General features: G+C 44.3%; 1 protein-coding gene across 1 annotated transcript in view; it reads left to right on the top strand.

Moving 5' to 3' along the window:
* The window catches only part of OBSCN (obscurin, cytoskeletal calmodulin and titin-interacting RhoGEF), a 172546-nt gene that overhangs the window by 9468 nt on the left and 136708 nt on the right, over positions 1 to 26370 (top strand). Inside the window, exons 3-12 of the mRNA XM_065744974.1 lie at positions 5512 to 5781; positions 7960 to 8220; positions 11222 to 11524; positions 12572 to 12838; positions 13191 to 13466; positions 17671 to 17943; positions 20427 to 20702; positions 21380 to 21655; positions 22429 to 22704; positions 23478 to 23753. Of these exons, the coding sequence (XP_065601046.1) occupies positions 5512 to 5781; positions 7960 to 8220; positions 11222 to 11524; positions 12572 to 12838; positions 13191 to 13466; positions 17671 to 17943; positions 20427 to 20702; positions 21380 to 21655; positions 22429 to 22704; positions 23478 to 23753 (2754 nt within the window). The remainder of the gene's footprint in view (positions 1 to 5511; positions 5782 to 7959; positions 8221 to 11221; positions 11525 to 12571; positions 12839 to 13190; positions 13467 to 17670; positions 17944 to 20426; positions 20703 to 21379; positions 21656 to 22428; positions 22705 to 23477; positions 23754 to 26370) is intronic.

Raw genomic sequence — 26370 nt, 5'->3', positions numbered from 1 at the left:
GGAGGTGATGGAATCGTTGTCCTTGGGAGTGTTCAAGAAAAGAGTAGATGTTGCCTTGAGTGGCATGGTTTAGTGGGCATAGTGGTGATGGGTTCATGGTTAGATGAGTTGATCTTAGTAATCTCATCCAACCTTAACGATTCTGTGTAGAACTGGCATGTTGTGGGACAGCTGGGATGAACTAGATATTTACTACAAAGTGTGGAGAGACAGCAGAGATCAGCTGCCATCCTCTGATTCAGTGAGTGCTGAAGCCTCATCTTCCCTTCCAGCTTTAATCATACCTGCATTTAAATTCACTGTAGGGTTCAATCACACCACATACTCACCACGTGCCTGTTCTCACCACATGCCATTAAACAGTAGTAGAGGAAACTCCTCCCTGCACACTGTGTCAGGCTGCATAGGACCCTTCAGGGGTCTTACTCCAGCTCCACTCACAGCCTGCCCAGAGTGACCCACCAGCAGTCTTGTTCTTGCCAGACCTCCTCAGCCTTTTCCAAGCTTGTGCTGTTGGGCAGCCTGCAGTCCTGGTGTGCTCCCAGAGCTCTACCAGTGCCAGGATGCCTCTATTTGCAGTGGTTGGTTGTTGGTGATGAGATTGCCTTCAGAGAGTCCCTCAACTCTGCTGCAATCAGATCGAGGTCTTCAGAACACGGGCAAACATATAGTGCACGTTTTCACAAAGGAAAATCTATATTTTCAAACTTCTATTTGGCAAGGCTTCAGCAAGCAGTTTGAAATCCAGGCAGCACCTATATATTGATTCTCAGATGTAAAAAAAACAAAACCAAACAAACCAAAAAAAAACCCCAGCCCTTTTGCATGGCAAAATGTATCAGAAATGTAAATGCATAGGGAATGCCTGCATTCCATACTGGTCTGAAAGACATGGTGGTCTCATTTAGTTTAGTGGTGTCCCTCTTCTGGACCTCTCTTCATTCTCACTGTCTTTCCTAGCAGTGACTCATGTCCTGTGTCCATCAGTGACATGCAATCCATGCAGCTTGCTGGCACCAGTCCCACTCATTGCCATCCTATGGAGATGCTGAGTGGTGTCAAGAAGAGCATTTGGCTCTTCCCTAAAGCTGTGATTACCGTATGAGATGCGATTCAAAGGAGAAGACCAAGCCAGGCTCTGGGGTGGCTGCTCTTGTTGAGCATGGCTCCAGCTCCATTCCTCGCCTAGTGCCTGTCTGGCACCACAGAGCACTGCACTGTGTTTGTTTGATTATTCCCAAGGGGTGCAGCCTGTGTTATCCAAAGCAGATAAAGCATGTGAAGCAGCAGGCCTGGGAGCAAGCGCCATGGCAAAGGGCTATTCATCATTGTCCATTGTCAAGAGATGTGAGTCAGAGGGCTCAAGTGGAAATGTTTGTTGTCTGTTTCTTTGTGATACTATACCATGTAGGGCTTTCTGACCAGGCCAAGGCTGCCATGGAAAATCTACTTCTGCTGGTTATAATTAGGCCTTGAATAATGGCTCTCCTTTGTGTCACAAGAAGTCCTTCTCAGTCATCCAAAGACAGCGCAGGATGATGTAGCAATGAAAGGAGCTTTTAACTCTGTCCTTTATGCAATTGGTGATGCCATTAGCTCATCTGTAGTCACGTTTTGATGGGTAGATCATCTTCTCTTTGCTCAGCTGTGCAGAAGAGGCTAAATGATGTGGCTGCATTGGACTGCGTGCAGATAACAGAGTATTTAGAGAGCTTGTGACACTGCTTCCTCAGTGCTTACCCACAGGCATAGATAGATACCTGGGTAGGCAAGCTTCATGGGTTTAACTGCAATCTGGGCACTCTAGTCACATACAGCACACAATTTCAACATGAGAATTTGAGCGATTATATTTATGGGTGTTTAAAATGTAATAAGAAGATAAACTATCTAGCCCAGCATCCAGTCTCTCAGAAGTATCTAATGGCAATATCTCAGGGCACAGGACTGGGCACAGCTCCTAACTTGCCTCTTGTATTTTTTTCAGTCTAGATCCTAAACCCAACACTTTGCCAAACCCATGTGTTTAGTATTGAACTCAAAGAAAAAAAGTGTTTTTTTTTTTTTAACTGTTCCTGGATGGGATGTACTAAATTAGATAGAAGTCCCAAAGAAGGGAGTGAAGAGAGTCACGTGAGTTGTAAAGAGAAGTCAATAAACTTCTCCCTAGAAAAATTCTACTCTTTAACAAATCAAAGAGTGGAGATGATAGGAGAAACATGAATTATTTGAATTTCCTGAGGGCTTTGAAGATATCCCTAAGCCACATGTAAAGTCGGTAATAAGAGCATGCAGGTCTCTATCCTTGGGCCAAGCAATGTTCATCCGAGTAAAGGAATTTGGGACTCTGAATACAGAGGCACTCGGTAAGTAGTTAAGTAATCAGATACTGTATGGAAAGGTTAAAGGTTGCCAGCCAGCCAGGATCGAGCCTGGAAAAACAGATTGCTGCCAAAGCCACTTCTTTCTTCCTCGGGTACAAAATGATTTTGGCTGACATGGTGTCTGAATTTGAGATCCAAAAGAGAATTGCAACGTGAGAAATATGGGGGGTACAAAGGCAATTTGGGAAGTGCTGTAGCTAAGGAAAGAAATGAGGGAATGAGATAACAGGAGTCTGTATGCCTTTAGATTGTTCCTTTTCAGAGTATTCTCTGTACTCTTACTCTCATTGGATCACTTCTGGAAAAAAATGCCTTTGGGAAAACAAATGGAGTGAACTGCAAGAAGGCCAAGAGCAGGCAAGAGGAAATGTAGGCAGGTGAAAGCCCAGGTCAGGCAGGTCGGTATAAATTGGGAAGGTTAAGAGGACACTAGCTTCTTTGCAGGCTGCACCTATTCTTAGCAAAATATGTGTTAGCAGGGCCTGTATTTAAAACATAACATCACCTCATTGCTACTTTGGTTGGTATGGACCAAACAAAAGTCTATGACACTGGAGACGTGTTTTCAGAACAAGCAGCCAAATTTATAGCTGGTTTAAGCTCTTGCAGTTTTCCACTAACTCCACAAGCTGCTCTTGCTCCACGCACCCTCAGGGCTCCGCTTCACTTCTTCCCATTTCACATTTTTTCCCAGTAGACAGAATTTTGTAGGTCTCCTATTTCTCCTTCTATAGAAATGCTTTTATTGCCCTCATTGTACGCTTTAGTGAGCATTTCTGCTTTGGCTAAAAATGGACAAATAGAAAAAAAAACGTACAGTAAAAAATTGTGGAGAATTCATCATTTAAAAGAAATTCATACTGACAGTAGAGATGAATTTCTATGACCTCTCATGGCACTCTGTGAATGGAAATGAGTCATGTGCTGGGAATTGAGATGCTGTAAGGGCAAAGTAGAGTTGGTGTTCAAATTCAGACTACTGAGCTTGCACAGAAGAAAACATTTCTAGGGAAAGGTTGATCTGGAGTGATCGCAGAAACTTTGTTTTGTACTTTTGGTGGCATTTGTATGAAACAGAGATTTCTTGTGAGAATTATGCCGTCAGATGAACATACTTTCTGCTTATCTTCCAAGGGCATCTGTTAGATATTCTGGACGTTTTGGATAAGGAAACTGGCTGGTTGCCAGATGGCTTCATCTACCTTGTTGGAATCTTACTTAAGAGGAGCTTATGATGAGAGTTAGTTTGTGAAAGAGTAATACATGACAAACAGCCATTTAGAACTGAGCAGTCGATATTTATGGAGTCTGACAGATGAAATGTAATGCCAATGTCTGCAGCACCTCTTCCTGAAATGCTTCTGGTAGCTATAGCACAGAATATTTCTGAACTCTGTTGGATCCTGTACAGATCAATCAGAGAGGGTTCCTACACTGGAGAATTTGTTCAATCTGATGGATTACATCCCAATATGGTGTGATAAAAAGTAATGTAGGGATCTCTGCTCCACTCATCTTCCTGACCAGTGCATGAATGAGCGTGTTTAGTTGTTTCTCTATTTAGCTAGTTAAGTAGAAAATTCACTAAAAGTCTTTTTCATGTAAACATTACCCAAATTAGCCTCTTTTGTCTGATGGCTGACCAGGCATGTTAGACTACATAGAGAAGATGGAGGTATGTTCAGGAATTAAAAAGACGATGGGTTTCAGGGCCTCTCTCTCACATCTCCAAAGCAGGAAAAAGGAGCAGGCTGGGAAAACAGCAGTCTTTAATTTAATTTGTCAGCTGCTGTTTCTGCTGTCTCTCCGAGGCCTCATTCAGAGCAAAATAAGATGTGTGCATATGTCAGGAGAGTGGAAGCAAATTTGTTTTCAGAATATATCTGTGACTGCTCAGTGGCTGTAAAGAGAGAGGTGTTAATGACATGGGTTTAATTATGGAAACAAGCCTGTGTACTTCTGAGGTGCCTTGTGTTTCCTTCTGGCCCTTGGGCACATCACTGTGCTCTCATAGTCAGCTCCAGAGTCCCTCTTATCTCACGCAGTTACATTGAATTCACTTCCTCAATTTTGGCATTGTTCTGATAAATGCTTTCTTGACCTCATCCTCTTGCTTGGTCCCATGGCAAGAGAACTGCATCCACTTCACTCCCACTGTCCACATGGGGTGCTTCCAGGTGTAGATGCAGGAGTCCCAGCTGCCTGTTGGATAGAGAGAAAAAGGAAATTAATGTGGAGAAAGGGCTGTATTACCATAGCTGAAGGTTTTTTGAAGACTTTGACTTGCCTTGAAATGAGGCACATTAACCCAAAAGCATGTCCTCTTTCCTTAGGTATGGAGGACATGTGAACTTCCAGCTCCAGAATAACAACCTAAGCAGTATTTAGCATCAGACCCTCCTAGTCCTTTCTTAGTGATGGGGCAGAAGAACAGACAATGGCTCAGCTACCAAAAGGCACAGGAACAACTTTTAAACCATGCTCTGTCCAACAGAAATTGACACAGGCTGCAAAATGAGCTTCAGTGCTCTATGTGTGTGTGAATGTTCACACTTTAACCCTTATTTCTCAGAAGTGTTTTTTGTGCCCCTTCTACTTGCAAATCAGTAGCATGCCCAATACAGATCCCAGTGTTATGGTGTGGAGGGTCCTGGTCATAAGAGCTCAGATCTGGGGTATAGGGCCTAGGTTTGATGTGGCTGTGGACCACTGTCTGTTCTGTTCAGCTCAGTGCCCATTTCTCCATTGTTGGGGTACCAGGGTAATTTCACAGCTCAGCTGTCACCAGAATTAAATGGTATCTGTGTTGTTCTGTTCGTAAAATATCTCCCCTTGCTGCCATGCAGCTGTTTTCTTGTTTGATCTGCATTCTGCTTTCTCCCAAAGCCAGAGCAGTGCGGCACAGTTGGTGAAAGAAAGCAGAGGCAGTTGGGAGACTTGGGCCCAGAGCAGAGGAGGCTGAGGGGAGGGCTCAAGTTACCCTACACCTCCTCGTGGTGCCCTACATCTCCTTGTGGCCTTACTGCTTTCCATAGGGTTTAAGTTTTTCTAACTGAGATTTTTTTCATGCCTCTTACACTAAACTATCACAAATTCTTGTTCTTCCTTCCTTTTTAATCCCCCAAAGAGCCACGAATACCCTTCAAGGAAAAACTGAAGGATCTTGAAGTCTGGGAGAAGGAATCTGCCACCTTCCAGTGTGAGGTGCCTGTTCCTAGTACGGAGACTGCTTGGTTCAAGGAGGAAACCAAACTCCGTCAGAGCAAGAAATACAACATCGAAGAAGAGGGCACATATCGCCGGCTCACAGTCCAGAACGTCACTGCAGATGATGATGCTGTCTATATCTGTGAGATGAAAGAAGGGAGCAGGACCATTGCAGAATTGTCTGTCCAAGGTAAGAAAGGGCACTGCTATTTCAGATGGGCCAAGTCTCATCTGCTGAGTGAGAGATGCACGTGAGAGTCTCCGGACTTGAGCTTACAAAGGGCATTTATCCCATGCACATAGAGAAGAACAGCAGCTTCCCCTACGGTGTGAGAGGAGAGCCACTGGTCAGTGGGTCCCTGGGTCTCCTGCCAAGGCTTATCTGGGACATGTCATAGCATGAGGAGAGATTGTGTTGCTGCACAAGACATGTCACCTAGTGGGGCCCTAAGTGTAAAGCAGTACCCCGTAAGGCAAAGCCTTTGAGCTCTAGCTCAGCATTGTAGACTTTCCTTGATGTGACTCCAACCCATGGATGTGTGTCCTGGCACCATCTTACACAGGTCTTGTCATGTGTCTGGCAAACAACAGTAAATCTTGTCTGAGAGTGGGGTAGATCAGGCTGGGAAGTTGACTTGGCAGCTGTATTACGGTCCAATGCAGGCTGTAGTCATCACTGGTATGATGTCAGCCTGGAAACTTGACTCATGTTTCAGAGTCCTGACATCAGAAGCTGCTTTTTGGAGTTTGAAAGGCTGATGAATAAAGGGTAAAATGTAGATAAAAGTCCATGTCCAAGACCCCTGAGTCCAGCGGTCTGGCACTGATGTTAATGTAAGTAGAGATCGGGTACATTGTGGATGTCTCACACCAGTAGACGTGCACACCAAAGACACAGTTGGCAGAAGGCAACATCAGTTCAGAACTCACTGATTTGCTGTCTGAAAAAGTACTTAGCTGCACAACTTCAGGACCTGCTGTTTTTTGGTGATTGTGCTTGCACTGGTGGAGACCTATGGGATCACAGTTGTCCTGTCTCGTTTGAAGGCTGACTTTACTCCATCTGAAAACAGAAATTTTTGCTACATAAACTGGTGCTAGGTGGCTGGGTGCTGCACATTGTTGTTCAAATTCCTTTCTGCCTAAATAGCACAGGCATAAGAGTTGACATGAGTGAAGGCAGAAGGAGTAATTTAGTGTTGGCACCTGAGCATTCAGACAGACATCCTTTTATTTTGCCTTCTGCTAGGGCTAGAACAGTCAAATACTTCAAGTGTGTTAGGTCCTGGTAGGACAGTTTGTACTTGTTTTTATTTGTTTGTGCTATGTTTCTATGATATGTTCCATTAAAAAGAGAGTGACTGAGCCAGGTGGAGCTCTCAGGAGAGAAAGGAGGCAGAGCCTTCCTGGAGAAGCCCTGTGACTGCCCAGGGGGAGAAGATTGGAGAGAGCTGGGTGGGGTTGGGAGAATGTGAGAGCTTGGCAAGATGAGCAACTCAATGGCACTGCTTATGGCAGCATGAAGCAGACACGTGGCCAAGCTTCAGAGAGGAGGAACAGAAAACTAGTGTACTGAAAACTCCTGATGATGTCTGCCTGCTTTGTTTCATGAACAGTTCACCATTGCTTCTCATTAGATATCTCTAGATGCTTTGCCTGATTGAGGCCACATCTGCTTTTCAGGGTCTGTACTGAGGCTAGAGACAGTCACACTGATAGGGGTCATCTGATCTGTACAAACTCGCATGTGAATAATCACATTTTTTAACTCTGACATTATTATATTAAATCATAATCACTGCAGCATGGAAAGACCACATGTAAGTGAACTCATTCCATGTGAGTATTTGTGTTCACTTTAGAAACAGATGTGGTGCTTTCCATATATACTTTCTGTTAAGTTAGGTGATCAGTGCACATGAATTCTGTGTCATCTGCTGGTCATTTGGTGGAAGCAAAATCCCAAAGACATGCCTGTTTGGTTTTAAGATTGACCTACTTCAGCAAAATGTTTGTGAGATTTCCCAGCATATGCAGAAATAAAAGCCATATCACTGTCAAATCTATTCTTGATGAGGCCACATATGCAGTTTCTACCCGAAAGGAGGCACTGCATATTAAACTAGAATCATGAGTGATTATATTAAAATAAAATTGCTTTTCCATTCTTAAAGGACAAAAGAAGTCCTTGGGATGAACTGTTATGTGTAACACAGAGCCCAGGGTTTCACTGAGGGATGCATGTAGTGTCTACTATGTTTTATTAGGTGAGGGCTGTGGACTGATCTGGCTATCATCTGGGTCATCCAGCGATACCGGACATTTTATATCTGCTGCTTGTGAACCATAGTTACTTTCTTACTTAAAGGGAACATCATTAAAAAGCTGCCACGAAAGACTGCAGTTTCCGTTAACGACACGGCCATTTTCTGCGTGGAGCTGGACAATGAATGCCAGAACATCTGCTGGCTGAAAAACACAGAAGAGGTGAAACCCAGCGATCGAATCTCCATCACGCGCTCCGGCAAGCAACACACCATGATCATCCGAGAGTGTACGATGGAAGATGCTGGTGAGATTGCCTTCGTGGCTGATGAAAGCAGGACTTCTACCCAATTCACTGTGACCAGTAAGTTTCCCTTGTATTCAGCCTTGGTATCTTCTCAGAGGGTGGTGAGGCCTGGAACAGTCTGCCCAGGGAAGAGTGGATGCCCCATCCCTGGAGGCGTTTGAGCATTGGTGGTAGCTATGCTAGAAGTAGAGGCCTTTGGGTTGTTCAGCTTTACCTGAGAGCCTGAAGTGGAGGCAGGGTGTAGGATTCCTTCAGCTTGCAAATCTGATCTGTGCAAGCTAAGCAGTAGTAACAAGTGCAGCGTAGCAGATAGTGGACCTAACATGAAATTTGGGTAAAGCTGCTTGATTATTTGAAGTTATTCTTGTTGTTTTTTGGTGCTATGTTTCCCAAATGAACGATTTCTGGCTGTGCTGCTGTTCCAGTCTGAATATGAGCATACCTCTATTCACTATTTGGGAAGAATTGTACTTCCCTTCTCCCACCAGCACCACCAGATTGCAATTGCTCAGTGTCAAAAAGGAATCCTTAAAAAAAAGTTTACAACTGTTGTGTTATCTGATGTTCTTGGGGCATTCTGATGCTGTTAAGCTACGTGTATTAATGAGAAGAAAAAAAAAAGTGGGCATCTTACTAACTCTTGTGACAGTTTCTAAGTTATTTGGAAAGCTGTACCATCCAACCACTCATTCTATTTTGATGGGAGTGGCAAAGCTCAGTTTAACTTCTGACTGTTGTTTAAATTATGAAGCTAGAGTTGTCTCCTGAAGAAGAAAAAACTCAGAAGCTGTCCTCCTACAAGCAGGTACCTCTGAGCAAAATATTACATCTCAATTTCTGATGGGAAGGTCAGGAGATCTGATTCCAGCGTCTAGCTTTCAGCTTCATGCTATGTTAGTGGGACCTTTGGAATCTGTCTCTGACCAGCAGCAACTGACAGGCTGGTAACAGTGCACCCCAAAACATTTATGTGTCTATTTATGTAATGAAGGAAAAGTGTATCACATTGAGATTTCCTATTTTTACACTTTGTATATTTGATTAACTACTGGAAGAATCCTGTACACCGTGTCCACACCATTTTCCATTAGCTGGAAGAGATTGTTGTTGGCAGTTTAATATCATTTACCAGGCAAGCAATATTTATATATTATTTGCTCAGTCTTCTGCATTATTACCATGCCTGTTTTACAGAAGAGTAAACTGAGGCAGAGAGCAGCTCAGCTCCCATAATCTTCAGTTTTTAATCTAGATTCAGCACACAGGCTCTCTCTACAGTCATGAAATCCTGAGTACTTTCAACCTGTGGCTCGTTGCTTCCATTTCAGGTTGCCCAGACAAACTGTGGATGCCCCATCCTTGGCGTTCAGGGCCAGGTTGGATGGGTGCTGGGCAGCCTGAGCTGGCTGGGGGTAACCAGCCCATGGCAGTGGGGTTGGAACTAGATGGTCTTTAAGGTTCGTTCCAACCCAAGCCATTCTATGATCCTATGATTTCGTGCCTCTCTAAGCTGAGGTGAGTTGCTCCTGAATGTGCTGTTCTCCTTAGGGTTATAGTTGGAGGCTGGATGGCTGACTTAAACCAGACACCTAACTTTCTGATAGCCGAAATTAAATGAAATCAATCATTTACTGTGTCAGTAGTCTGTAACTAGAGCACATCAGGTAATTCCTAGCATCTTGCCTGTATCAGTGGCAGCACATAGTGAATAAGTCTGATGGGATTTTAACATCTAAAATGTTCATGAGCAATCAGAAGGTGAATGTATTCACTACGCAAATAACTGCAGGAATTAACTCATCATATATGACCTCAGGTACCATAAAAGAGCCACGTGTCCTTGGCTGCAGGGTCCCATGGTGAGGACATGCCTTTGTGTCATTTCCGTTTGGAGCGAATTCCTCAGCCCCCAAACTTGTCTCTGCATAAACTGCTAAACCAGGCCTTTCCTGACAGAGATCCCTGATGACAGCTATCACTCTTGGGAGACAAAGTTTACAAAAGGCCTTCTGTGTGGGAGTGGTATGGAATTTAGAAGCAGAACAGAGGACAGATTCCCAGAAGAAAGAGGCTGCAGAGAACAGCCAAACTCATGGAACAAGCAATTGAGACCTCCATGGAGGAATGGACTCCAAAACCACTGCACTACTTATCCTCATCTATCATTTACCTAAACACTGTTGCAGTTGTGCCACATTTAGCTGGTCTGTGTTTAAAGCTGTTGAGAATCTGGACTAAAACAAGTCCATACTCTTTTGAAACAGGTTCTTGAGAAGGGATGTAGACCATGGGCTCCTGGCATAGGAGTGGTCTTTCATTGCATCTCAGGATTCCATATCTGTGCGTAGAGATAGCAAAATATCCTCATACAATCTATGGTTTTTCCTCATACAATCCATGGTGCACTGTCAGACAGTGCTTCTCATAGGCACATCTGTGTTCTTGTCTGTAGTTCTGGAGGTACTGATGTGGTTGAATAAACGTGGGCAGCAGATCAGAACGAGTGCAAGTCAGTCCCTTTTCAGTGATGTAGAGTAGGCAGGTGGATGAAGAGTAGGACTTCTTCTTTATGCCTGGATTCACACCACAGTGTTGGTCAACTTCAAATGGTGATTTTGTCTGCTTTCTGGGTGAAAATAACAAACTGAGTATTAGCCTGCTTTACCCAGGAACTGTATAGGATGAGATATGGATCTGTACCTAGCACTGAAAGCTTAAGCCTATGAAATGTTCATAGAAAACCCTTTGTTTATGTAATGCATTCTGAAAGGATCTTTCATCCATTCTCTTGCTTTTCCATACAGAGGTTTATTAACCTAGGGTAGCCTTTAGGCCAGTGTAAGCTCTAGTTTTCCTCAGTCAGATACAGTGTGTTTCTCACTGTTTTTCACCTTTGGAGTCTCCCATCCCTGGAGGTTTTGGAGTTTCCCATCCCTGGAGGTATTTAAGAGACGTGGACACTCAGTAGTTCAGTCTGCAAGTCGAACTTGATGATCTTGAAGGTCTTTTCCAACCTGAATGATTTTATGATGAAATTCCTGTGTTTATTTCCGTTCAGCTCCCAGAAAACCTCCCACCCAGCCCCCAGTTGACCCCGTGGTGAAAAATAAAACAGAAACCTCAGTGACGCTCGCGTGGTCCCCTCCAAACATGCACCGCCCCATTCCAATCGATGGTTACGTCGTGGAACGCAAGAAACTAACTGGCTTTACCTGGGTGAGGTGCCACGAGTCCAACGTCCCTGTCCCAGAGTTCACTGTCAGCAATCTCTCAGAAGAGGCTGATTATCAGTTCCGAGTGTGTGCAGTCAACGTGCACGGACAGAGCCCGTATCTGGAATTCCCAGGAAGCATGCACCTTGGTAAGTACAAAAAACCCCAGCAGAAATGGTTCAGTCGGTGCTGAGCAGCTGTGTTGGTACCTTGAAGACATTTCCTTTGACTTTAAGGAGAGCGGTGCAGTAACACACCAAAGTCTTCCTTCAGTCCTGGTTCTATCTCATTTCAACCTCTGCCCATTGCTGAAGTGATGCAAGTTAGGTTTCTGTGACAGAGCTGTGAATATGCTTGTGTTTTGATATCTCACACGTGTGAGAGAGACAGAGCTTTCTGTAACAGATGTTAAGCATAGAAGTGCTTCTTCCAGAACCTGTGCAAAAGGGAAAAGCAGAAATGTGCTTATGATTTAATCTTCCATCCATAAACGAAACAACAGACTTGCATCTAAAGAATGTGAATGTGTTGATCATGATGCCATGAAAACCAGGTTCCAGTCAGTCTTTCTCAAAGCAACTAGAAGAAATCCAGGGATAGACTTCATCTGTAGGGTGCCAATGTGCCATGGTATCGTTGTGTTCCACGGGGATGTTTCTTCCTTTCATAAAACCATAACAGAAGTTTCATGTTGCACTCAACAGTCTCTGCTCAGACTCTGATCATTTCTGCTGTCGTGTCCTCCTTTTCCCTTGCTGCCTGAGTATGCTTGTGCTTCCCTGGAATACCTGGAAGTCATTAGAGGGCTGGGTGGCCTGCTGAGGATCCTTCTGAAATATGAGAGCAATACTCTCATTAAAAAATAACATGCTTGCTAGGCATCCTGGGTGGTTTGGGATGCTTAGCAGGTCTGTTATGCCTTGAAACATCTTAGTGAATATTAGTTAAAATATACCCATTGTTATATCTATGCAGAAAACAGGAGTTGCTCTAGTGCCACAAGTCAGTTAATTGCAGCTGTAGAAACCAAACCCCATTCACCATTTGTGCATTGTTTTCAGTGCATGTGAAACGTGCAGGATTTTATTCTCATGTTTCATTTAGTATAAGCGCTTTGCACTTAGGAAGACCTGTTCTGCTGCATGGCAGTCTTATGCCTTTTGCTTTCAGACATCTGAATTGTTCTTCTTCCTCAGAACCAGTCCTGGCTGTGAGATCTCCCCTAACAACTGGTGAAGCTGTGCCTGGAGGGGATGCTGTGTTTACTATTGACCTTACAACAACATGTTCTGGCACTTGGTACCTCAATGGTAAAATCTTACGGGAAAATGAGACCTATATCATCAAGAGAACCCAAACTACTCACAGTCTAATCATAAAGAATGTCACCAAGAACGATGATGGAGCAGAAGTGAAATTTGTTGCCAAAAATGTTGATGTCAGCACCAAGATGAGAGTGAGAGGTATTTACTTTGGTCATTCTCCATTTCTCTGTCAGTCAAAACACTGATACCTCTATCCCTCAGCTTTGCATCAGATAATGAAGAAACATTCATTTTGGGAGGACTTATTTGTCTTTGGGTGAAAACCTCTGCAGAATCATGTTTAGAGCATTACTAATCAGTAGAAAGAGATGTATTTCTTTTTTCTTAGTGAATCTGACAAGAAAACCAAATTAAATATTTCCAATTGCTTAGTATTGACATGACCACAAGTGTAGGAACAGAACGTAATACTTTTTCAAAGACCTTGCAGCAGATATTTATCATGTTAGCCTGATATAAATTGAAATAACGAGGCCTTTGCTTCTGACAGGTGCTGCAGTGAGATTTACCAACAAGAGCAAAGATATAGAAAAGATCTCTGCTCGACTGCGTGAGGAAGCCAAACTGCAGGCTGAACTTTCAGACACAGATGCTACGGTGAAGTGGGTGAAGGATGGGAAGGAGCTCCAGGCCAGTGAAAAATATGAACTGCAAATTGCAGGGAAGAAGCACGTACTGAAAATTCGCAACGTTGCAATGGAGGATGCTGGAACATATCAGTGCATCTGCGAGGGGGATAAAATGCTCTATCAGCTTTCAGTGAAAGGTATGTGACAGTCTGGGCTGTCCTGTTCCTACCCAGAGCCAACAGACTGCATTCACCTGCCTCCAGGACAGCTGTTGTCAGGCAGCATCTGGGGTGTTTTGATTTGAACTGGCAAATCCACTTTGTAGAGCCACTTGATTTCTGTGTTCTGTCCTGTGATTCATCCCTAAAATACAGAAGGAATTAAGGGAAAAATAGGAAAGAGAGCATCCTAACCTTCCTGCTCTTCTCTCACCGGAGGTTTTGTAAATAGCTTTTTTATAGCAGTGATCCAAAAATTGAAAGGGACCTGTGAAGTGTTAAAGGAGTGTTCACCTAGCTGTCATTCCACTGTGGGTTTTTTTTCTTACATAGATGTAGAGAGAAACAGAACTTTTCCACACAGCTCCCTGTTTTCCCACAGGGGTTGTAGGTCTGATCTCTGAGATCCACATGCTGGGCCTTGACTGCAATAAATAAGGGCCCTTTGTTTGCTCCATAGGAGCAGGACTCTCTGCAGATTATAAGAATGCAAATGTGCCTCCTTCCCAGCAATGATTGCCCCTTTTTTTTTGTACTGAGTATGTATGAGGCTCTTCATCATATTCTGCTGGCTTGTCATCCTTGTTGATCCATGCAGAAACAACAGAGCCCTAGAGTAGTGTATGCACTTTGGCATTGGAGAGCTTACTTAATTGTTATTCTTAAAGAATAAACTCCAAAGAGGCACGGAGACAGCTCCCAAAGAAAAAAACTGAAAAATTGAACTAAATTTATGGAGAGCAGAACTTTCTGCCAACACACATCAGCTAGTCTTAATTTTGGTTTTCTTCTCTCTGCATAATATTATCACACTGGTGGATCTGCCCACAGATTTCAGTGAATTAGCTGATGGATGTTTCCATGAGCTTTACACCGTAATGTGACTATCCAATGAGTAATCAATGCTATTATTTTGAATTCCCTTTAATGGGAAGGGAAGGGACAGGACCCTTTGCTGTCAGCTAGTCCAGCTCCCCTGAAATGAACACCACAGCTCCATGAGGTGTTTAGAGCCTCGTCCAGCCTGACTTTGAACATCCCCGGGCACACAAATCTTGTACTCGTGCCATGCTCTCCCAGTATTTCACCATTCAGCACCTCCACCTTGATCTTCTCTTCCTGTAAGTCAGATAGAGCTAGCTGGTAAATCATCTGATGTACAGATCAGCTGTATCTAACACACGAGCATCACGTGGCTGCCAGGAGGCTCTGCCAAGCTGCAGCCAGAGGTGTGTCACTTGCTGGGCCTCGTGCCCAAAGGAGCCCCACAGGGAAGTGTTCTTGCAGTTTGTCATGCACTGTGCTGCCACGAGACTTCACGTGCCAGACGTCAATGACACATGACCTCCAGCATCCAAGTGGGACATCTGAGAAGTCTGCTTCAGTCTGCTGTGGCTGTAGTTTTACTCTGTTTTTTCCTAAGGAAGGGGAAAGTGCATGAGTGGACCCGTTTTCTTGTTCTCCCTCCCAAACCTTAAACCTGTGTGCCATTCTGGTGGAGAAGTGGAGATCTCCATCCTTGGCAGGGAGGCTGGGTAAAGGAGATGTTATCCTAAGAAGGGTGGTGGGGCACTGACACAGGCTGCCCAGGGAGGTGGTGGGGTCCACATCCCTGGAGGTGCTCAGATGTGGCCCTGAGGGACATGGTCAGTAGGCATGGTGGGGTGGGTTTGGGTCAGACATGGGGATCTGGAGATCTCTTCCAACCTGAATGATTCTGCAATTCTGAAGTTCTGTTCTAAAGGGAAAGCAACACTGTTCTGAGTCTCTAGAGGAACGACCAGAAACAGAAACCTCCAGACAAAAATAAGCAATGGAGCTTCATGGTTCTCCATATTTCTGGTTTGACTTCCTTATCCATAGAAGTGGCTTCAGCAAACTCATTGCACCCTGAAAATATGGCTGGTGCTGGCAGATCAGGAGATTCTGTCCCTTCCAGGACCTCATGGTTGGACTGCTCCCTTCAGGACCAGAGCTGGACAGGCCCTTGGCTGCACCATCATGTTCTCTTCCCTTTCCCTGTTTGTTTCCTTGCTGGGTATTTCTTAACCCTTGATTGGGGCAGATTTGGGACTTGGGTTTTCTCTTTTTTTCTCACCTGTTTGCAGCTTGCCAAGTGGATTAACTTTAGATGTCTGCATCACTGTGCAAACCAATGAATATTGATTCCCTAGCAAATACTTAATAATCTGATTGTAATAAAAAGCTCTACTGCAGATTCAGAGAAATCTGAACGGCTTAGGTAACCAGAAGCAGGGGAACTCTATGCAAAACCCTTGCTTGTGGATAGGGACTCGTGAGGTCTTTGAGCCAAAGGAGGACCCCATAATTTCACCAGGAAGGGGGTCACGCTCAGTGGTGCAGTCCAGAAGCTGTACATCCTTGTTCACAGAATCACAGAACTGTAGGGGTTGGAAGGGACCTCCAGAGATCATCGAGTCCAACCCTGCTGCCAAATCAGCTCCCAGCCCAGGTTGCACAGGAAGGCATCCAGGTGGGTCTTTAATGTCTCCAGAGAAGGAGATCCACCACCTCTGTGTGCAGCTCCAGTGCTCCATCACTGCACTGGAAAGAAGTTCCCACTCACATTTGTGCAGAACTTCCTATGCTTCAGTTTGTGGCCATTTCCCCTCGTCCTATCACCACACACTGCTGAGAAGAGTCCGGCCTCGTCCCTTTGCCTCCTGCACCTCAGATATTTATAGACGTGGATCAGATCCCCTCTGAGTCTTCTTTTCTCAAGGCTGAACAGCCCCAGCTCTCTCAGCCTCTCCTCATAAGGGAGGTGTTCCACACCCTTTATCATCTTTGCAGCCCTCTGATGGACTCTTTCCAGCAGATCCCTGTCTGTTCTGTACCATGAGCCCAGAACTAGACACAGTATTCCAGGTGAGGTCTCACCAGGGCAGAGCAGAGGGGGAGGATCACCTCCCTTGACCTGCTGGCCACACTCTCTTTAATGCAGCCCAGGATCCCATTGTCCCTCTTGGCCACCAGGGCACAGTGCTCATGGCCAACCTGTCATCCAGCAGGACACCCAGGTCCCTCTCTCACAGCTCCTCTCCAGCAGCTCATCCCCAACCTGTACTGGTGCACGTGGTTATTCCTCCCTAGGTGCAGGACTCCTCACTTGTTCTTGTTAAACCTCATCCAGTTCCTTTCTGCCCAGCTCTCCAGCCTGTCCAGGTCTCGCTGAATGGCAGCACAGTGTTCAGGCATGTCAGTGTTCAGTGTTGCAGTATCTGCACTGAAAGCCAACGACAGCTTTTGTGTGGCTGGGCTCACTTCCAGCAGTGGTGAGGGGAGTGCAGTTAGGAGAGACAGTTTCTGAAGAATGAACTGAATTTGACCGTATGATAGGATGGAGTTAAATGTACTTACAGGATCTCAGACGCCTCAGTGTCCATCCACTAGATTTTGAGCTCCTAAAACACAGGCATTCAGTAGAACATTGTTGAGTTTGTAATACACATGCATGTTCTTGGAATTACAGAAAAATGCATGCATAATTCAGACTTTGATTTTAGCAGCTTTGACTGCACAGACTCAACAGACCAACCCAGTTGTGTGTGCTGTTTTAAAATGATATGTTAACAAGATGTTGGAAAATAATTTCCATTGCCTGGAGTAAAATAGGACTGTGGCCTTAGGCTTTTGGCTAAGACAGCAGTGACTCTTTTGACTATTTGCAGTCAGTTATTCTGCTATGTGTTAATAGGTGCTGGTTTCATTGTCTAACTTCTGTGCTCCAGTTCATTTCCAGAGGGGAATTATTGTTTTTCTTTTCAGCCCTAAATGATATCTTCATCTTTTAGAGCTGATTTGTTTGTGAGGAGGTTACAGTGCAGCAGTTGAACATCCTCCGTTGCTTTACTTCCAGTTTGCTTTTTATAATTCCTTTCTCAGTTTTCCTATTTCAGATATTTTCTTGAAGCCCTGTGGCCTAGGATTCTTCTCTCCTTGGCTGAATCTCCCATGGGGTGTATGTCCTCTGCCTTTTGGAGATGTGATAATCTGGTACATGGTTTATAAAAACTGACACTTTGACTGCTTCTGAATTACAGTCTAGTCATTAGATCCAAGATGGAATATGCACATTTGGGCGTATGATAAATGAATATCTCATGATCACCAGTATTCCTGCAATTCATTACCACCATTGTTTGTCTGTATTTTGTTTCAGCACTTGCAAAATTCGTAAACAAAGAGAAAACTGGAGGTGTTATCAGGGCCATCGCTGGAAAACAAGTTGAATTTGTTTCTGAGACCTCTGAAGCCAACATCATGGTTAAATGGTACAAAAATGACAAAGAAATCACGACCAGCAAGAAATTCACAATGGAAGATAAAGGGAAACTGCATAAGCTTGTGGCTTCAGCTGTGACAAAAGATGATGAAGGAACATACATTTGCAAAATTGGAGAGGACACTCTGATTTTTGATTTAAAAGTCTCAGGTAGGTTTGTGAGGCCAAGATGAGATCAGAGTCCAGGTTAAGCACTTAAGACTTGACTCATTTTACTTGTCCAACCCTGTAGGTTTCCAGTATTTAGGACAAAGATTGTACGCTACTATTTAAGAAGTTCTGGCCTTACTGTGGTCCCTGTGCAAATCCACAGTACGAGCAAATAACATAACTATGTTGTGATGAATTCAGGTCAGCCTTAGCTGCAGCTGGAGCTGGAGTCACAGTTCGAATACACACATCTGGGCTTCATTCTTCTGGTTCACAGATTGCCTCAGCATTTAAATTACCTTTGAACCTCTGACTGAAATTGTGGAAGTCCTGTCTCCTCTTTTGACAAATTAAACTCTGTATTTGGAGAGTTCTGTGTCTCCTGCTGCTCCCAAAGGATGCTGTGATCTCTGAGGTGTCTCCCTGAGGTGCTGTAAGCACAGCCATTAGTTCATGGCATGTGCCCATCAGCATAAAGTACATGTAAAGCACTGTCAGGTCAAGCCTGGAGGAGTAATGCTTGTCACTGGCATGTTCCTGTCCAGGGTGGAGCTGGAGTGTAAAATAACACAAGAAATTTTCAGTGAAATTCAATACCTGTGAAATTCAGCTGACTACATTTGCAGAGCCTGGTGGGAAGATTTATTTTCTGGCTTATAGTTGCATCTGTATTTTAAAGCCCAGTTCTCAGTTATGAATTGATACTTTACTGAAATCCTCTCGTTGCATATGCACATGCTGCAGTGCAGTGCTTGTGAAATGTAACAGCATGTCCATGATACTCTGATCACAGAATCATTAAAGTTGATAAAGATCCTCCAGTCCAACTGCCCACCCCTCATCACCGCGATGCTCACTATCAGATAACTGAAAACTTGGCTGAGCTGATAGATCAAGCACAGCAATGGATTTGGGATCAGTAGAGGGTTTCCTAAGATATGGGATTGATTGCAGGTGGTGTTGGCTCAGGTATTCACTCTGAATCCTGCCTCCACTTCAGTTTAGTTGAGAATCCTACATTTTGCATTTTCACTTCGAGTGTAATTCAAAGGCCTTGGCTTTACCTGTTGAAAAACTGATCAAAAACAAGCCAAGAAAACTCCATTTAAACTGGTAGATGCAAAGCAGAAGTCATGATTTCCTGCATGATTCCCTGAGACTGGATGCTTCCTGCTTTGGTGACCATGAGTGTAGGGTTAAGGGAACCCTAGCTATAACTCCTATGACAAAACATCACGTGGCTCAGACAGAAAAGCCATCAACCAGGGTTAATTAGGAGTACCGACTGGTCACAAGATGATCGTAGGGCAGGAAAGTAATCTGTCTATATGATAGTGATTTATTTTATTAGTTCTCAACAGCCTGACTCTAGAGGGACTGTTCTTTGGTCATCTAGTTTTAAAAGAATAGATGGCTCCTGACAATTACAATTTTAAAAGAAATATTTGTTGGCTGATGCCATAAACATGCCTGGCATAGCAATTAGCTTTGGTATACTCAGTGACTGAAAGCAACAGTTGTTGCTAACAGAAATGCAATACGAAGCTAGGGCTGCCTGTAGCTGACAGCCATCAGCTTGCTCCTCAAGCAGGAGCTGGCTCCATGGAATGAAGGGCATGAAATACTGATGTGCTCATCCAATGCTGCTTGTTAGCTTAGAGACAGGGCATTGAATAGGTTTGCTCACACACTGCAAACAAGTTACTTAGCTGCCTTCATTTTAGCTTCAGAAGAACATGTGCAGAATACAAAATGGATTAAAAAATGAGAAGAAGCATCTGCATTGAGCTCACTCTTTCCTTACACAGGGCTAGCATTAATGCCTTGGTGCAAAACTAGCAATCTCATGACATACTGGGGTACGTGGGAGCATTATAATAGGATGTCCACTAGCACTGAGGCTAAGCACTACTTCAGAAGGATGAAAATGAAATGGCAAAGATTTTCCACTTCCACCTGTTTGGAAAAAACACTGACTGTTATGATATCAAAGCAGTTCTGCTGCAATTTTCACATTGGTTATGATGAGGCTTAAGTTGTTAATACGGAGTCATAGAATAGCTCAGTTGGAAGGTACACACTGGGATCAACAAGTTTAACTGTTATAAGTGTGTATGTATACGTATATGAAAGAATCGTTTCTTCATGTGTATCTTCAGGTAAAGAATTAGTCAGCAACCCGCTGTCAAACTGAAGGCCATTGTGTAGTAGCTCTCTGGATGGCCTAGAACATGAACAATGAGTACTTCAGTTCAGGTGACTGCAGAATCTCAGCTGGAGGACTTTGGTGACTTGTAAGAGCAGCTTGTTGCCGTATCCTTCAACACTACCATAATTAAATCACAACAGAACCATGCACACGTTTGTACATGAGTACCTCCAGAGATGAAACTTGATCACCCAAGTGTGACGAGCAGAGAAATAACCATCAGTTCTAACTCTGCCTTATCAGGATGTAAACCACTGCCTCTTTTTCTCTTCAGATGAAGCCGTTAATTTTGTCAACAAGCCCAAAACGACTCCAGAAATATCAGTCAGTCCTTCTGAAAACCTGGAACTGGTGTGTGAGGTGTCAGCTGCAAATGGAGCTGTCGTATGGAAAAAGGATCAACTGGAGGTGAAGCAGGACCAGAGGACAACCATCATCTCCCAGGGGACACTCCGCAAGCTCATCGTCAAAAACGTGACCCTGAAAGACCAAGGGAGCTACACCTGTGAAACAAAGGATGACAAAGCAACATTCCAAGTCAGAGTCAGAGGTGAGACAATGCTTGGAATCCCAGAGATAAAGGAATACTCCATTCTGTTGTGTCTTGAGTTTGGAGGGTCATCTTACGTCCTCTCTGGTGTGAATTATTTTGGCTGTAGGACTTGCTTTGCTCTCAAGTGTCATAGCAGCACTTTTATACACGTGCTTTTACATCCATGAATGAATAACTGCAATAAATGATAGGCAAGGAAGGTAACTTCTGCACCTCTTGCAGTCAGCTGGTGTGTGCAGGGTTACAGTGCAAGAACACACCGGGTGTGCAAGGAGAGATAAAAGGGGAGGGGTTTCAAGAGCACTGGTTACAAAATTAGAATGATGCAGATAGGTGGAAAAAGGTGAATAATACCTGGATCTGAGGGCTTCTCCCTTCTGATTTAGTGGAATTGCAGAGAGACGTCAGAAGAAAAAAAGAGATGAGGGAGGAGGGTTTAGGCAGTGCATGCAGGTGCTCTAAATCTCAAGTCCAAATCTGTGCTCAGACTGTGGATTGTTTAGCTTTGTCCCACACACCTATCATTTCCCAAGGCAAAATGGAGATGAAAGTGCTTTTCTGTCTTAATGGGGCATCATGATACTACCTGAGTATAGTGAAATAGAGGGAACTGGAGTAAGCTCTGCAGAAAACTACTGCAAAAGTCAATGTGTGACTATTGTGATCTCCTGCAGAGAAAGAAGATGTGTTTACAAACAAGGAGAAGGTGCAGAAGGAGGTGAAGGCTGCACCAACAGAAAATGCCACGCTGAGCTGCGAGGTGGCCCAGGACAAGACCGAGGTGAAATGGTACAAGGAGGGGAAACTGATCACCTCGAGCAAGAAGTTCAAGGTGGAGTCAGAGGGCAAATCCCGTCGGCTGGTGGTGAGCCAGGTGGAGAAGAAAGATGCTGGGGAGTACACCTGTGAGGCTGCTGGCCAGAAAATGACCTTCAAGATTGTTGTCACAGGTAAGAGAGATGTTTCTCATAACAGAGCAATCCACGACTTCCAGTAAGTACAGAGCAAAATAAAGCACTCTCTAGGCTGCAGGGACAGCATAGTGAAGACCTTCCTTGAGCAGTGAGAGACCAGGCCACCAGCATGTGCCTGTACTCTGTCACACAGGTTCTTAAAGCTATATGTCTCAGTCTGTGCACCAAATCCCACTTCAGTCCTTCTTTTCTGAAGAAGTAGAGAAGGAGTAAACAAATATATAAACTATTGTTATTTATAGGGATATAAGTAGGGCTAGCTCCCATGCCTGGTCTGGGATCATTCTCAAGCAAACATCTGGAGTGGACAAAGCTTAAATACAAGAGGCAGAAAAGGTTGGTTACATACTTGTGCATCACATCACAGAACAAGGGATTTAGGGATTTGATTTAGTAGTTGGGTAGGGATAGTGATAGGAGGATGGTTGGACAAGATGATCTTGTAGGTCCTTTCCAACCTTATGAACCTATGAACAAAATGACAGATATAACGTGCATCTGTAAAGATGGAAGGAAGCTGAGCTCCTAAGGGACTTGAATATTTTGCTCAGAAGCAGCTGATGTATCATCCTCAGGTTGTATGCAGGGCCATGTCCCATCTGAATAGCCTCCTCACTATGAACGGGACCATTCTAAAATGACACAGCTACATTATAAGTTCTTGTAAGCAGGATTTTGTATTTAATGCTGAAAACTGTAGAGTGTGTGAACATAATTGTGCACTGTAAATTGCTTCTCCCAATCTGCAGAAGCAGAGGATGCTTTTATCAACAAGGAGAAGGTGCAGAAGGAGGTGAAGGCTGCACCAACAGAAAATGCCACGCTGAGCTGCGAGGTGGCCCAGGACAAGACCGAGGTGAAATGGTACAAGGAGGGGAAACTGATCACCTCGAGCAAGAAGTTCAAGGTGGAGTCAGAGGGCAAATCCCGTCGGCTGGTGGTGAGCCAGATGGAGAAGAAAGATGCTGGGGAGTACACCTGTGAGGCTGCTGGCCAGAAAATGACCTTCAAGATTGTTGTCACAGGTAAGAGAGATGTTTCTCATAACAGAGCAATCCACGACTTCCAGTAAGTACAGAGCAAAATAAAGCACTCTCTAGGCTGCAGGGACAGCATAGTGAAGACCTTCCTTGAGCAGTGAGAGACCAGGCCACCAGCATGTGCCTGTACTCTGTCACACAGGTTCTTAAAGCTATATGTCTCAGTCTGTGCACCAAATCCCACTTCAGTCCTTCTTTTCTGAAGAAGTAGAGAAGGAGTAAACAAATATATAAACTATTGTTATTTATAGGGATATAAGTAGGGCTAGCTCCCATGCCTGGTCTGGGATCATTCTCAAGCAAACATCTGGAGTGGACAAAGCTTAAATACAAGAGGCAGAAAAGGTTGGTTACATACTTGTGCATCACATCACAGAACAAGGGATTTAGGGATTTGATTTAGTAGTTGGGTAGGGATAGTGATAGGAGGATGGTTGGACAAGATGATCTTGTAGGTCCTTTCCAACCTTATGAACCTATGAACAAAATGACAGATATAACGTGCATCTGTAAAGATGGAAGGAAGCTGAGCTCCTAAGGGACTTGAATATTTTGCTCAGAAGCAGCTGATGTATCATCCTCAGGTTGTATGCAGGGCCATGTCCCATCTGAATAGCCTCCTCACTATGAACGGGACCATTCTAAAATGACACAGCTACATTATAAGTTCTTGTAAGCAGGATTTTGTATTTAATGCTGAAAACTGTAGAGTGTGTGAACATAATTGTGCACTGTAAATTGCTTCTCCCAATCTGCAGAAGCAGAGGATGCTTTTATCAACAAGGAGAAGGTGCAGAAGGAGGTGAAGGCTGCACCAACAGAAAATGCCACGCTGAGCTGCGAGGTGGCCCAGGACAAGACCGAGGTGAAATGGTACAAGGAGGGGAAACTGATCACCTCGAGCAAGAAGTTCAAGGTGGAGTCAGAGGGCAAATCCCGTCGGCTGGTGGTGAGCCAGGTGGAGAAGAAAGATGCTGGGGAGTACACCTGTGAGGCTGCTGGCCAGAAAATGACCTTCAAGATTGATGTCACAGGTAGGAAACACATTTTGGTTGACATTTCATTGCCTTTTCTTTGTCGCTTTGTTTTCCTTCCCTGTTTAAACTGTCCAGAAAGCAAAAATGCTGTTGAGATGCCTTTTGATGTTTGTCTAAGCTAACATTTCTGTAAGGATTTCTAGGGCACAGCAAGTATACTTGTTACATGTAGGTAGGTATCCTGATATCATTCACTCAACTGCCTGTAAGTCTCCTTATACTCTTATATTGAATTTAGAGATATATTGCACAAGATCCAGTAAACTTTAACTTAGGCTCCAAATACTGTGGGCATGTCAGATGCATTCTGAGAGACCAGAACTGGCAGAATTGAGAGACTGAATTGGCTGATGACAAGGGTTTTTCTTTTGCTTTATTTGTGATTACACTCTACTCGCTTTGCTTATAATTCAACATGATCTCTGTTAACTTCACAGTTCTTGTCTCATATTCTGAGCTGATCAGGACAGGGAATCTATTTTCTCCTCTCCTTTCTTTCGGCATTGAACAGGTTGGAGCTTAATCCTGGCCAAGGTTTGGCATTTTATCAGCTATGTAGAGGAGCAACTGTACTGGGAGTCTACTGACTTTCTGCTCACACACAGGCTGGAGACCTGGAGTCCTTGCAAGGCATGGCTTGCGTTCTGTTCCCTTGTAAAGGTTGCAGTCTTTTCTGCTCACTGTCACTGGGGGCATTCTGCACCTTCAGTCTTTAATGTGCAATATGCCTCTGCTCCTATAGTAGAGAGTTTTCCTGCTGCCATCAGCTCTTACTGTTCCCACACCATGGGGATGTTATGTAGGGGCCTTCAGTTCTTTTTCATGAGTTATGTAGCTCAAGTTTTTGGCTCAGGAAATTGACTGTTTTAGCCAAGAGTGGATTACAGGAAGATTAGGTTTGAGAGGTGTCTGTCAGAGAAAATGAAACATGAACAATGATGGAAAGACCATGGCAACAGCTGGAGTCAACCAAGTTAATCCTCAGTGGCTAAAGCCAACCCGTATGTTACTGCAGAGGTGTAGAGAGAAAACACAGAAATGTAGTGCTTTTACACTTGCATTTTGCTAGCCGAGGGCTATTCTTAGCTGTTTGCCTCAGAAACCAAAGGTTTTCTGTTCTCTTTCAGACTGGATGACCTCATGGCTGCACAGGGTAATGTAATACCACCCCCTCTGCCATAAGCACAGGGTGCTCGCCTAGCTACCGTTGCTGTATTTCTCATGTGTACCACTGTAACATGACGTGCGAGTCCAGCACTCACTGCAAAACGATCTGGTGTGAAAGTCAGGAGGGATTATGAGTACTCTTTGAGTGGTTGGCTCTTTCGCTGCAGAAATCCTCATCTTACTAGCTTATCCCAACATGCAATGGCTTTCTGAGTCTTAATTTATCCTCTTACCATTGCACTCAGAAAGCTTTTCAGGGTTCTTGTACCCCAGGGTTTCACTAGTAGCACAGAACCACCCCATTTTAAGGACATCTTGAAGGTTAGGTGCTCAGTGTTGAGTATTATGGGACGCAGATAAGGCCTTTTTGCTTGCCATAAAAAGGAACACATGCTACACACCTTGGAAACTGATAGAAAAATACAGTAAAAAGGGCTGATTCTGTAATCTGGTCTCAGTATTTGTGGTGTATACTGAAATCCTTGTTTGAAGTGGGCCAAAGCTTCATCTCCTGAAAGTTGTTCTCTTTAATTTTAGTGGAAATTCTCTAGCAAACAGTGACAGAAATTGGAAATGTCATCTACACTGACTACTTGCTTAGCTTTAAGACATGTTTCTGAGGCGGATTTCTGCTAGTGTAAATCACTTTGTAAACTCATTAAAATATATGATCACATTTTCATATTGCTATAAAAATGCTTAGTGTTGAAGGGCAAGAATGCAGAGGATAGTAACTCCTGTGCTGCTGTGGTTGAACCCAGCAGCAGCTCAGCACCACGCATTCACTTGCTCACTGTCCCAGCTGGGATAGGGAAGAGAAATGGAAGGGTAGAAGTGTGAGAACTCATACACCCTCACTATGCCCACTGACCACGTCCCTCAGTGCCACATCTCCACAGTTCTTGAACACCTCCAGGGACAGTGACCCCACCACCTCCCTGGGCAGCCTGTGCCACTGCATCACCACTCTTTTTAAGAAGAAATTTTTCCTAACATCCAGCCTGCACCTCCCCTGAAATTCGTCAGGGTCTGTTGAAGACAAGTGGAGACAATGGTACTTCTACAGTCAATACAACCAGGCATTTCAAATGTAGAGCATATAGATTGCATTCTTGCATTGGCTTTCTGCCCTGCTCCCTCTCTTTCCATGGACTGCAGTGCAGGTGGCAGAGCTGTGGTGTGAATCCTGGGATTGCATGTACTGTGACGGTCAGCAGCACAGGAGCATGACCTGAACTTACCCTCCCAGGCAGCTCCTGCCACTCAGAGTTCAGACAGCATGCAGAGGAGAAAGACATGAAGGAAGGGAGAAGGATGACAGAAGAAGGATTCACAGAATGACAGTGGGGAGGAAGGTCATAGAATGGGTTTGCCATGACTACTGTGGAGCTGGGAGCCTTCCTGATCACCTGAGCTGAGTATGCCTGAATCTGTTTGCATGAATTAT

Source organism: Cyrtonyx montezumae, unplaced genomic scaffold (assembly GCF_038088225.1).
Source record: "Cyrtonyx montezumae isolate F1298 unplaced genomic scaffold, pur_monq_1.0 scaffold_32, whole genome shotgun sequence".
Taxonomy (NCBI): Eukaryota; Metazoa; Chordata; class Aves; order Galliformes; family Odontophoridae; genus Cyrtonyx; species Cyrtonyx montezumae.
This window is presented reverse-complemented; position numbering and strand designations above follow the sequence as displayed.